The following is a 14,011-nucleotide window of genomic DNA, read 5'->3' as shown; positions in this document are numbered from 1 at the left end:
TGTATTTTGAATTAGGTTAATCTGAAGATCTTAGTCGAAGGTCTAAATCTGTGCCACTGTGGACAGAAGATGTTTCACTAAGATAACTACAATTCACTTTGATACTCTAAGCCTTTTTTTGAAAATTTTTGTTAGATTTTTTAATCCTGGAATTTTTACGAAGATAATTTGATCTGTATAAAGTGGACATTTCACTTCTTAGTCCTCTGCCTTGTGGACAGTTACCGAGCGAGCTTCAGTCCAGCTTTGTGGCGCATTGCTTGTATAAGTTTCAATTCTCGTGACAGTTAAAGTCAGCCAGCAAAGCTCAGGAAAATGTTTTTCTAGCAGGCATATCTAGGAAATGAATGCAGGTGGTGCGAGACCGTGACTTGAGACAGCCTCCCAGTACTCTGGAAGGCTTATGTGGACTTACGAGAGTGAAAACAAGAAACGATATTCGCAAGGGTAAAGTGCAGGTGTTGAGTTGTCACGACACGGCACGTGGGTTGCCAGTGACACCATCTGGACCCCGGCCCTGCGTCACAGGCCTGCGTGACTTGGTTGTAACCTCTTGCCCAAAGGCTCAGCGTAAGCCTCTTCTCGGGTCCCCAGCTGTGCAGCAGAGCCAGGAGAAGCCTCACACCAGGTCTGCTTCTGGGCACAGCCGTTCGGTTTCTCTCTAGCCACTCACGAATTTACCCGGGCTGATTTTGGACTGTGGTGAATTGAAGTGCTTCGTTCTGACCACTGAGACCTCAGAGCACTAGTGTCCATTGTGGACCATGGCAAGCATCGTGGTGTGATGAGTTGCGTGAGATAAATTTGCAGGGGGATGTTTGTCCTTTTCCCCAGAAGCTCGCTTTCATCCCTGCGTCTAAAGCCATGCTTTAGTCTCAAAATGCAACTGAAATAACCAATGCTAATATTTAATTTAGAATGACATTCTCATTATTCTGTGTAAAAGCTGTCATTCATTGCATCTGCTAAAATCTACACATTTGTAAATTCCTGTTCTTAGCGTAGATATAATTCAACTTGATTCTTAGGAGGACACTGCATCCTTAAATGTCATCTAGGACTTCATTTTTATGAATAAGCCGTAATTCCTATAAAGGGCTTAGAACTGGACCAGATACACAAATATAACCGTGTCAGTGCTGTTCAACTCTGATGTCATATGTGTTGGCTGCCCTGCTGGAAAAGTCTTTTAATGGTATCTCTTCCCTTTAAACAATAAAAGCTTTTCTGGTAGATTATGTTTGAGGGTTCTGCCTTCGTTGTCAGAAAATATTAGTAATGGGAGTACTTGGAATTTTAAAGTTGTTGCTTTTCAAAGTAGGGAAAAAAGTCTGTAAGGTGGTGTTCATATACTCAAGTTTTTTTACTTTTTTTTTTTTCTTTATGGTAGTACTAAAGGGTCAGGTAAGAACAAGACTGCCCTGTGCTAGGTGTTGTGTGAGTACAGAGTTGAAAGCAGGAGTGATGGGCAGGAGGGGTTCAGGAGAACTGAAGAGAAGGTAGAGAAAGAGCAAGCGATGGAGATGAAGGCACCGGTGGGAATAGGTGTGATACACAGCCCACTCAGTGCAGAAAGTCAAAGCTGGAGTAGCAAGTGACTGTTCACAGGTTATTTTGGCTGCCGCTTGTCCTGTCTCCAGGCTGTCTTCACTCCTCTCCCTGTGTCACAGGCTGGGAAAGAGGAGAGTCTGTAGTACTGCAAGAGTGGAATGCAGTTTTGCTTATGTGCAGTCTTGGGTCTGAGGGGAAAGGTGGCCTCAGGTTGAGTCCTGGTTTATTTTAAAGTTGGGGTTTTTTTTATAAAAATACGCAATTTTCTGTACTATTTTAAGTGAATAATTCTGTATCTTTCCTTTCTTTCATCATTTCAAAGGACAATCGGAAGTACCATGGCAGCCGTTGCCACCAAGACCACCTCTGCAGCCCCAACCTGGCATTCCCCTGCAGCCCCAACCTGGCATTCCGCTGCTGCCATCAAGGCCAAGGATACAACCCCCGCGACAGAGGACCCCCCTCCAGCCACTGCAGCCGAGACCTCTTCCACGCCCGGCACTGCCAGGGTCAGGAGTTGTGCCGTTTCTGCCTGGAACAACTGGGATCATCCTGGAGACTGGAGAGGCAGGGCCTCCTGGCACTGTTTTAATGTCAGGAAGAGGGCGGCTTAGGAGTGTGGATGGTCAGGCTGGTCAAAGTACCATGCCCATTGCTGAAGGGTATGCTGGAGCACCAGGTGAGAGAATCAAACTGCTAGTGAATTGCTCCTGTCTGAGTGCCCTGGATACACTAGGTCTTGCTGGAGGTGTGACACTGAGATCTGTTGCACTTTCCCAGCCACCTTTCAGCCTTTCCTGGACGCCTGTTACGGCTATTGCCGTTGGGAACGTTACGGCAGAGGGGATTTGCACATGGGCCTTTGCAGCCTCCAGCTGGCTACGGAAGTAGGGGAAACACATTGAGTGCCAGTTTTGTTGCCTTTGCCAAGGCTGCACAAAGCGTGAGGTCAACAGGGCTGAGGTAAAGTCCTTGGTAACTACTACAGTCTTTGCCACTAGGGAAACTTAAATTATTTTTTTCTTGCCATGATGCTTGCCAGTGGATGTAGTACACTGTAGTAAGAATTTAGTTTTCTTTGGCATGACCACCCCAGTTTAACAATAATTGAACACTTTGTAGGAGGTGCTGTTTGGTAGCTATTTTGGTAGATTGCTGTTCAGTAACAAAGGATGATTTTTGGAAGACTGCAGTGATACTTTGTCACAGTGAACTCTGTTACCTAGGGTGTCACACATTCTGCTTTTCCTTTGTAGGATATCCAAAGTTATCTCCTCCTACCATGGACTCACAAGGTAAGGCAGTTGTTTCCCAGAACTTCTTTACACAGGTACTTAATGTTTATTTCTGTCCCTGGAAAGTCAGGGTTGAGAGAACAAAATGTTGATTTTCAATATTTGTTTATCGTTGATCGAAATCTGACAGATTTTTTGCTATACCTAAGCACTAAAACATAATTACATCCTTTGAAAATATGAGGTTTTTTGAGGTTTCGAAAAATAATTTGTTTCGAGTTATTCTTAATTACTTCAGTAGTTTTTTTTAAATACAAAGAGTTTCTATTTCCTAGCAAATATTAGGTACTGACCTTTTTTATTTTCAAATGAAAAAATACATATTTATTTCTGACAATTTTAATATATCTTTAATAAGATATGAATAAGGTCAAGACTAAGATCTTGAAACATTTAGTATCTGAGCTAGTGCATGAGTCGGCCCTGCTTGTAGGGGAGTTTCTGGCATTGTTAGAATCACAAGGGCTCATGTTCCTGACTGCAGTGAAAGCAGGAGCGCTCTCACTGACAACCACAGTTTGAAAAGATTCAAAGTGCAGTTTTCTTGGTTTGGTGGGTATTTTTATTTTTTTATTCTTTATAATTGTTAATATCACAGTTCATTTATGGATTCGTATCATAAACAGGTATAAATCTTGTGTGGGACCTGCTAGTTGGCCTTGAGAAATACATTGGTTGGGTGCTGCCTGCCCTACAACCTCATACTCAAGATATTATCAAACCCTGGGGAATGGTATTCGGGATCAAAGTGAATATTCCCACACCCTCCTCAGGAAGAATGATTTCATCTAAACGTGTTTGAGGAAGTATGAGAAATAGATGAAAATAAAACATTAGAGCTTTATGGCATCCAAAATCCTACCCTTGGGACTTAGTTTGATGGCCCTGACAAAATCACAGATACACATCATGAAGACTGGTCTGGGGACGGATAAAAAGAGTTGTAAAGAGATCACACTGTAATTCTGATATTTATACTTTCTAATTAAAAATCTGTCATAGCCTTAAAGCAATCTTTTTGCATTTGAGGATTGTGGTGGTAAGAACAAGCAGCAATAGATGAGGCTTCTGGAAGAGGATGAGAAGTAAAGAAATGCTTGTTTATCTTGATGCCAGCAAAGCCAATGTCGATGTCTAGATTTCTGTGATAAATGGATTTCCTGGGGCTTTTCTTCCACTTTGTACAGCCTATTGCCATTTATAGACAGCAGTATTTTAATAAGTTTATGCTAAAACCGTGTGAAACAGTAGGTGGATGTTAAAAGTGTTGAAAAGGCAGGGAGTGGCAGGCAGTGCGCCTGTGTGCTGCTTGGTGGAACATGTAGGAGACGATAGCGCCCTGGGATCCAAAGAGAGGTGGGCTTGACCAAGGAGTTCCTTTTCCTGATCCATGCCCCTGAAGACCTATCAAAACTATAAGACATACCTATTGATCTGTCCTGTAGTTTCCCCAAAAAATGCCTTGCAAACCCTGGTGTCAGGTAGTCATAGAAAACAGAGAGGTAAGTACGGTGCAAATAGCTGTGGAGTTACAGCATCTACATCCACTGTCCCCCACCCACTAATGGTCAGTGTCTGCTTATAAACAGCAAAGAGAGCATTCTGGGGCAGAATTCAGCAGTTTGAACAGTGTTGTAGAAATTAACAGCTGGGGAAGGGAAGATTTTTGGCTTAGTGGAGGAGGAACTTAGTGCTTAAATAAGGCATCAAGGAATCCTTAATATCTGATTCGTTGAGGACCACAGTTTTAGGCTGTCTTTGCCAGTCCTCACCCAGTATGTTTCGTGGCACTGAGATTCAAAATTGAAAGATCAGACCTTCTCGTACTATAACTCCTAAAATAAGAAGCTTGTATTATTAAATTGGCCTTCTGAGCACTCCCTTTCATTTCTATTTCCGAATAGCCTCTGTTATATAAAAGCACTGCTCAGGAAGGAGTTGAGGGCTCCATCTCTGTCCTCTGGGATTAAACTAGCCCACTTTACCGCTCTTGAATGCTGAGGTACGATTTGAGTACTTCCAATACTGAAGGATTTCCCGAGTTGTTCAGATTCATTAGCTTGCTGTTCGCATGCATCTTGCAGTATAACTTTGTAGGTGAAGATCTTCAGCGACTTACAAGTATGGATGAGAGAGCATGTGGCACAATATTACATATTAGCTCTATTTTCACAGGCAAGGAGTTTATGACAAAGGTGAGTTAAGTGTCGGACCTAAGAGAATCCACCTAATCCTTTTAAATATAGAAAGACTGGAACCAATTGTTGTTTAAAGAAACAACAGCAGCAAGTGTTATTGTGTTGTTTAAGAAACAACAGCAGCAAGTGTTATTGAAGCATGGCAATTTTACAGTTAAGAGAATTTTTGTTTGCTGGAGCAAGGAAAATGCAAAAGTAATGAATTGGCTGATGAACTGCTCGGGAAACTGATGAGAAAATGCTTGTACAATCCCCAGGTCATACAACTAGGCAAGGACAGAGCCAAGAAGAGGATTTGGACGTTCTGATCAGCATACAGAGAGCGCCACAGTGAAAAAAATTTACTGAAAGCACAAATTGGCTTCCCCATCCTCCCCCTTCATACAGTCTGCAGTGTTGCTTGTGTCCTTAACCCTGCAGCTCCAACGGAGGGTGGCCCCTGCTCTCGAAAAGAAATGTTGTAATAAAGAAAACAATTGAACTAGGGAACCTTACCGCTGTGGGAACACCGCTCTCGATGTCCATGCAGATGAAGGGCTAACTTTGGTTTGGGCTTTTTAATTCTTCTCGCTTGTCTGAAGCTCAACCATCTTTACTTTCTCCATGTGACTCCAGGCAGGAAGCCTGTAGGACACGTTTGAAATTTGAAGGCATGAGGTTTATTGCAACGTAAGATTTATATTGTAGGTGGTCCTTGTTGTGAAGAAAGAGTTTACTGAATGCATAAATTACCCCGCCGTGCTTGCGATGGGTTCTGCTGCATGTTTAGCTCTTTCTTTTGATTATGGACAGGGAGCAGCGTCCTCGTTAGTGCGTGTCGGTGGTCTAGCACAGGGGAAAGCGTGTTTGCTGACTTCGAGGTAAAGAACATGTAATCACCCGCTCTTGTACCAGGGGTTGTGTTTTACTGCTGTTTGCATGCAAGAACAGCACAGTTCACAGCAGCGTGCCGAAGGATGGGGTAGGAGATGGTTATTTGCGTAAGGAGTGGTAGGTAGGTGCTGGGGCGAACCTCCTCTTGCTGCCATGTGAAAGGTAAGAGTTATAAGAGCAGAAAGAGATGTTACTAACAGACTCAGGAGAAAAGTAGCTGTGTCTTCATAATGCACTGAGTGAATTATCATATGCATCAGAAACACTGTCACTTGGCAGAGCAGAGCTAATGGGCCCAGCTTCATTAAGCACTGGCTCATGGAAATCAGTGTGGTGCTGTGCTGCATGGCCATCCCATAAGCAGAGGGAATGTTCCTGAAAATTGGATATGTTAGGGTCAAACTGAAGAGTTTAAATAGAAAAAAAAAAAAAGCAGGTATGTGATAAATTGCTGATATTTTTGTGCCGTTTGCTCAAATTGAAATTATGCACTTTGCCCTTATTTAGTTTAGGAGCATTGGCCAAGCAGAGGAAATCTGATACATCCTCCCTACTCCTGCCATATGCAAAGGAGTCATAAGTGCATACTGACAAATGAATTACATACTTATGGTCTCTCTTCTGTGTAGATTCTTGAAGAGTCCTCATTCCAGTTGCTGAGCAGTTGTCAGCAATACCATCACACTATTTTTTTTCTCCTTTCATCTTGATAGAAAATGCCTATGCTGTCCACTGTTTTGTTTTGCTTGATTTTTTTTTTCTTCTTCTCTTTCTCCTTCTGGCCCTTGGGCTCTGTGGGAGGCATGAACTGTGCTGGGAAGTCAAAAGAGAGGTGGAGAACCAGAAATACCACTAGCAGATGGGTGGAAGTAGATGTCACCTAACAAAGGCCACCCATGTATCTTCTGTGGTCTCTTGACTCCCCAGAATGCATTGTACTAGCTTAGGTTGCCATGAACATGCATACCTGCTCCTGCTTATGTATATACAAGTCAAGTGAAACCTTCTTGAATATGTCTGAAGTCAAAGAGTTTTTTCCTCCTTCAGAAGCTGCAAAACTGTGGTTGAATCTTTTGTGAAATTTTTTAGTCTGCCTAGCCATTTCTTCATCAGAGCTGTGTGTGCAGTTCCCCACTTTTAAATGCTTTGCAACTTTTCTCCTTGATTTTTCTAACTCCGCAACACTAACTACTTAAGTGAAAGCAGTTTCCAAGCCTGGGCTTTGCCTAGAGAAACTGAACTTTGGTCTTTGCATGAAAAGTGCTTGCAAGTGGGGACATGTAAGAGAAGGTGGTTCACCTCTCTGTAAGATCCTGTGAGAGCACTGCTGAGAGCTGTCGGTAGGACTTCTGGAAGCTTCAAACAGGCACAGTTCCAGCTGGAAGCAGGAAGGAGGGTAAGAGAGCATAGACACATTGCATCTTTCCTCTCTATATTGCCCGCTAAACTGATCTACAGGATATTTAGAGGGGTTTAAGATTTCTCCTTTGGACAAACACAGATGATGTGCTAAACTAGGCTGCAGATCTGAAGCAATTTCAGCATGAAAGTCTAATAACTATTCTAGCAATTAGTGCAGGAAAATCTTGAAGGAAGCTTGGCGAGCCAGGGAAGGAGTTGCTCCCTTATCCCGATGACACCAACCCAAACAGAATTGTAGCTACTGCAAACGGAGAGGACAGAGTTTCTGGACAGGTGGCAAATAGTTTCTGCTGTTTGTGCAGTATGACTGCAGGGGAGAGAAACCTTTCCAAGTGAGCCAATGAGTAGTTGAGGTGCATTTCCAGTTGATTTGAGTCTCAGGGTAAACCGAGAATACAAAGAGATGCTTTCTGTAAGTAGCGTGATGTTAAGGTGGTGAAGCATTACAGAAGCTGCTTAAGTAAGTAGACTGCCTGCAATTAATTTTGGTCCCTTCAAATAACTTCATCTTAGCCCACAGGAGTACCTGCAGGCGCACTGGCAGGTGGGGTTAATGAAAAAGGGCCTCTGTCTGTTTTCTGAGCATGAGACAAAATACCAAATGGGAGGATTTCCAAAGATACATGAGGCAGCTGGTTACTAGCCCCTGAGGGAAATCAAGGTATTTGCCATTTCTGAAGTTGCAGGCATGTCTTCCCCTCTCACCCCACATGCCAAGTTATTCAGAAAAAAAAAAAAAAGATACCAGAAAATGTGTATATCCATATATTAGATTAAGTTTTATCACTTTTTAACTTCAATTTTTAAGGGATATAGTCTGAATTGAACATTGGTTGCCGATTGGCATCTCAGATTGAGAGGAAGAGAAAACCAAACATTTATTTTAAGGAAGGTGGAAGAAGGAATAGGGGTGAAACAGCACGGAGAAGACGTGGGATCCTAACCTGAACAGGGTACAACAGAAAGAGCAACTGAAGACAACTTTAAGTGTATTCATTGTTTACCTAATTGCCCAACCAAAGCAACGAGAGTTGACTACTTCTAGCAGTGTTCCTGCCTTAGGGGAAATATTGAGAGGGAAGGGAACTAAAATGGGACTAACAAGTGGTTGATCACTAAAAACACTTGCCATTAAGTCAGTCTGTTAAAAGTAAAAATTTGTCTTAATTGTCCAAATTGTATTTAGTCTAAGTGTTTAGCTAGTAAGCAGGTAACCACTGTAAAATACCTGTGTCTGTTTGATCTGCTGAGAAAAAGAGGACAAAATTATGGAGTGAAAAGAGAAGTGCAAGAGAGAAAAGCCCCAGTGATGGATTCTCTTTGCTTTAATACCAAAGCGTTACTTCTTATAGCTATTTTCACTACCCTTCAGCAGTGAGGGTAAGAGATCTAAGCCGTGCACAGCTTGTCAGCGTGACTAGGAAAGCTGCCATGAGCTGTACACCTTTTCACTCCTGTTGCTGCTGTGGTAGGGACGGAGAGCGGAGATGTCCAAGGGCAGCCTCAATCATGAAGAAGGTCTGTGGCAGAAGCATTGTTGAATTGAGAGGTGGCAGGATTTCCACTGCCAGCATTTGCAAGCCATGTACCTTTTCCTTAGAAGGAAAAAAAAAAAAGGAGGCTGTGGCCAAGGAGGGGGTTTTATGGTGCTCAGTAAATTTTATGGTGAGACACCTGGGCCAGCGATACGTATTCTGCTTAATTCTGGCATCCCTCAAGTGACGGAGTTAGTCCAAGTGGAGTATGTGCAAGAACAGAGACACTGGATTATAAACCGTCACAGGGCGAGGCTGTGTTGTCATCCTGATGCGACTCTGACTCATGTTGTTACCCATTTTAGGACCCGCTGCTGCTGCGGCCTCTCTGGTGTCGTTTTCTGCTGGGCTCACGCAGAAGCCTTTCTCTAGCGATGTCGGCGTGGTTCACTTCAACAAAGTGCTTGTGAACGACGGGGACTATTATAACCCCAGTACAGGTAACAGCCAAAGAACGGACCCACAGAGATGCCAGACGGGCAGTGGCATGGGTTACCAGCGTTCGATGCTATCTCGGGCCTTGCTCGTGCACTGAACAAGTGAAATAAGTCCCTCTAAACCAGGCACACCGCGGTGAAAGCTTCCTGTGGATGTGGACAGGTGTGCACTTAGCCACTGCTGGTTTTCCACAGCTGCCCAGTAATACTGAGGTCCAACTCACCACTACCTCTGCTCTGCCAGCACAGCTGGTTGTGCCCCTCACCCCACCTCAGGCCAGCTCAGTCCAGGTAGCAGGGGTGAGGTTCCTTCCTAACCTGCTTCACTGCAGCTCAGCCAGCTGGGTCCCCCAGGGGAGAGGAAGGAGGAAGGTGATAGATACTGCTCCTCCAGTAACAGTAACTGCCGGTTGCCTCCTCCTCAAGCGGAGTATCATGTCACTTGAGGGTGTTAGATGTGCCTTAACCTACTGGGGACTTGCACAGCACGTGGGTGCCTCTCGCCTCGTCACCCAGCTCGGGCTCATGGCAGATGCTCAGGCCAGGAGGTTTCCAAACGTGGAAACCTGCTTATGTCTTGAAGGACTCATGGGCTCTAACACAAACGCAAAAACCCTTTGCCTTCATGACTGCTGTCAGTCAGTCAGTCAGTCAGCTGCCCAGGCTGTTATCTGTTCATTGCGACGGGTAACCCATGTCACTTTGCTTGTCATCGTGCTCAGAGTGCTCAGGTCTCTCCATTTTGAATAACTCTGAAAAGCTCATCCTGTCTCTCTTCCACAGGCATTTTCACATCACCGTATGAAGGACGCTACCTAATCACAGCTGTGCTGGCCCCAGAGAGGGATGAGTACGTAGAAGCGGTGCTGTCCGTCTCCAATGCAAGCGTGGCTCAGCTCCACACAGCTGGGTACAGGAGGGAACTGCTGGAGTACCACAAACCTTACTCGGGGAAACAGACCTGTGGTGGTCCTGGGACGTTCCACCTTGTTCTTCACCTCAAAGCAGGAGATGAAGTAAACGTTGTTGTAACAGGAGGCAAACTGGCCTACACAGACTCTGATGAAATGTACTCCACGTTTAGTGGAGTTCTCCTTTATCCTTCCATTTCTCATGTTTAGGTTTACCTTGAACAGGAGAGAAGGGTAAGATATTCAGAAGAAATTAAGTGTAATAAAATTCAAAGCTTTAATATATTCAGTTTATATATTTGATTTCAGTGATGGGTTTATAGTCTATACTGAGACCTTTTCCTTGTCCCCTGTTTCCAGAGGTAGCTACAAAAGACATGTTTCTGTAGCTAAATTAACTCCTTCCCAAGCCCTTGTTTACTTGTACAAGCAGAACAACTGTTTAAACAACAAATATGTTCTCAGTAGATGCTTCTCCACTGTGCTTTTGCTATTCCCTATTAAATTACCTTTGCAGTCTTCTCCCTAGTTTGTCAAACTGGCCCCAGTGTATCAAAGTTTACATCTTTGCTGAAGTTTACAGTTGTGGCCAGCTATGTTCATGTTTTCAGTAAAACGGGGGCAAGAAAGTGAGGTTGTGTTGGACATGATTGATGACTTCTTAGTCCTTGTGTTATTTAATAATATGTTGGGTCAAGTACTTTCGCACAAACAATTTGTTCAATGCAATTGCTAACCATGGTGGTGCAAAGCAAAGTGATACTCATCTGCATCAGTTTTCTTTTAAGGGCCAAACACAATGCTAAGAGACTCATTCCAGCCAAGTGGAAGCAGCTGGGCAGGGAGAAACTTAACTCGCCTCAGCTTTTCACTGGGCAAACATGAGCATAAGGTGCAGTTGCTACTACTGAAAGATTTAGAACAGTTCTTTTCAATTGATATGGTGAAAAAAGATAATCAGTTCAGTGTGATGCTCTTGAGATTAAAGCTTGCTGCTTGAAATGCAAAAAACAGGTCAGAAAAATCTGGATCGTCTGTGCTTAGCTAGAAAAACGGTAATTTTGAAAAGTTGAAAAAATTGTAAATTTCTTTCTGGCACTCCTACAGTATTTGTGTTAGAAAGGAAGTTTCCTTCTTTGTTGCACTGTAGAAGATAAAATCAGAGGAAAAATTGTTGATATAGGAAAATAGCCTTATTTAGCCAATGCTGTCAAATGCACAGACCAACCATGTGCACCAAGTCTTTGTTGTAAGAGCCTCCTGCATCCGTGCTTTTGAGTGAGGTTTGTTTTAACGTTCCGCCTCTGTTTATATGGATGCAGCAACTTTCTTAGCTTGAACAGATAAACACATTTGGGGCAACGGTATTTTATTTCTCCTACTAGCCACTTCTCAGCGGAGGTAACAAAAATGATGTTTTGGCTCTTTAGAGTTAGCATTTCAATGTCTTTCATGGCTGAAAAAAAATCCAGCCGTGCTTTACTGAGAGCAGAACTGTTCAGCCGTCACCTGTATATTCTTATATAAAAATGGTCTTTTTAATAATCTGTTCATGCTGCATAGAGTTGTATTTATCGTAGCGCTTTGTGTAGTATATTTTCCTTCTTGCAAATCCAAACCAGCTGTTTATAGCCTCAGAACAAACAATTCCTTTAGGTGAAGGAGGAACTCCCTGTGCTGTAAGCAGCACAGAACATTTAGCCGAAGCCCTTCCTATCTGGGGAGGTCAGATGAAGCCTTTGTTGCTTAGTTTTGGAATAGATATTCCCTAATAACTCTGTTTCCAGGCGATGAGATGGGGCCTTCCCACAACAAACTATCACATCCTGGAAGTTGAGCTGCTTTTGAGAAAAGCAGGCGGAAAAAGCTCCCTCTCCACAGAGGAACTCTGAGTCAGTCCCTGTGCAGCCAGGATTGCACTGGGGGAGTTGTGAGCACAGGAAGGAAAGAAACTGTGAGTGGATTTGTAAAGCATCTGGTTTAGGAAGATCTCTTGGCACCTGATTTTCAGAAATGAAGGTGTTACTGATAAGCAGAAGCCAGGACTGGATGTATTTTGTAGCAGGAAGGCTGTTTCTGTAGGAGCAGCTGTTAGTAGCCGAAGATGTACAGCGAACTTGCACTTCACAGCTTGATAAAGGGAGCTCCCCCGGCCCCGGCCCCGTCTCATTTCCCTGCACGTTTGTGTTGACCTGTGCTGGAGCAGAAGACATTAGCACACAGGTAGCAACTGCATGCTTGTTCAAGGGGGACTTAGTTTTCCCTTGCCCTAAATCAACAGCCCCTTTGTGTCCCATGCCTTTCTAGGTCTCAAAATGGAAGGGGCAGAGAGGAAAGATTGTTTTCTGTGTTCTCAAAAGTCAATTACTTCAACCCCTTTTTTTTTAAACATAATTTTCTTGTTATGTATGAAAGCTGGAGAGGCACTGTTCCTTTTAGGATATTTTTCACTCTCCTCAAGAAAGCTGTGTGCTCTAAGAAGTTGGCTCCAGACTATGTGTGACTCAAGTATTGTTAGGTTATTGTTGCCTGTTCTAAAAATGACTCATGGAAACAAACAAAATGAGCTGAGTGCTTAGGGAGGCCTAGCTGGCAAACACCACCTTTTTTTTTTTTTTTTTTTCCCCCATCCTAGTGAGATGTTTTTAAGAATCAGCAGTGCAAGTTTAATGCAAAAGTTGTATTGTCTAATTCTTACCTAACAGCTCTGGTAGATTGCTAAATCTAACCCACAAATCTTCACAAGCCCAGTTCCACTAACGGGACAGGACCATCTTCTACCAGAACGTTTCTCCTTGTACTCAGGATCTGCTGCTGCTGAGGTTGTTCAAGCTCTTATAACGCAACATAACTGGTATATGTACATAGGTATAAAGCGTTCACTAAACCATGTCACAGCAGGGCCCAGTCTCAGCGGCATATTTTGAGAACAGCTTTTAGAGCTTTTAAGGCTAGTTTCCCATCCACCATCTCTAGCAGCACAGTAGCTAAATCTATGACCTTTGACAAGGAACCTCTGTCTTAGATTCCTGCCTTTGTTGAGGGAGACTTGAACCTTAATTACCATTTCCTTGGTAATTGCTATAATCAGAGTAGGTGGCTTAGTTCCTCCTGATGAGATTATTTTCCTGGAGCTTACCAGGTGGAATATTCACTCAGCTGGGAAGACCACATACTGTAGCCCCTGAATAGCAGAGGGATGGGGGAACCTGAGTTCCAGTCTCTAGTCCAGTGAGTGCTCGGATAAAACATTCATTAAAGCAGCAGCTGGAAGAGACTCAAGCTCAGATGCGTTCATGGGACTGCTCAGCTTCAAAGGAATGAGCAAGAGCTCTGCTCCAGAACACCCTGAACCCACTGATGAAGCATTTACATCTTGGTGAGAATCAGCAACAGAACAAGGAAATAACCTGCACTGAAAGGAACATTTCACACCGTGGGTTCATGATTTGACTACCACATCCAAAAGCATCCACAAGCTCAAATAGGAAGCATCTGTTAACCAAGAAAGCCTTAAAAGAAAAAAAATCCTGTAGGTGGGAAGCTCTAAGGCAGGTGTGCTGCCTGTTTCATAAATCACAGTGCCGCCTTTTACGTCTGCTTTGTAGGTAGCTTTGTAAGGCCGTGTACGAGCATTGTGAGAGTCTTAGGCAAAACAGGATCTCTTGTGCCAGGTGCTCCCATTTCACATCAAAACAGGAAGAAAACCAAACCGCACCAGGTGAAGCTGTATGGACGTGTGTCTGACAGACCTTGGCCAGGCACAGGGCAAGGTGGTTTCTCAGGGAC

At 43.6% G+C, this 14,011-nt stretch overlaps 1 protein-coding gene across 1 annotated transcript in view; it reads left to right on the top strand.

Annotated features, from left to right (window-relative positions):
- Positions 1-10,432, top strand: part of EMILIN2 (elastin microfibril interfacer 2) — a 34,131-nt gene extending 23,699 nt beyond the window's left edge. Inside the window, exons 5-8 of the mRNA XM_086609223.1 lie at positions 1,874-2,230; positions 2,808-2,846; positions 9,180-9,314; positions 10,095-10,432. Coding sequence (XP_086465349.1) covers positions 1,874-2,230; positions 2,808-2,846; positions 9,180-9,314; positions 10,095-10,432 — 869 coding nt within the window. The remainder of the gene's footprint in view (positions 1-1,873; positions 2,231-2,807; positions 2,847-9,179; positions 9,315-10,094) is intronic.
- The last annotated feature ends 3,579 nt before the right edge of the window (positions 10,433-14,011 follow it).

This window comes from Tauraco erythrolophus, chromosome 3 (genome assembly GCF_009769465.1).
Source record: "Tauraco erythrolophus isolate bTauEry1 chromosome 3, bTauEry1.pri, whole genome shotgun sequence".
Lineage (NCBI taxonomy): Eukaryota > Metazoa > Chordata > Aves > Musophagiformes > Musophagidae > Tauraco > Tauraco erythrolophus.
Note: the sequence above shows the minus strand (reverse complement) of the source record. Positions and strands in the feature narration are given on the sequence as shown.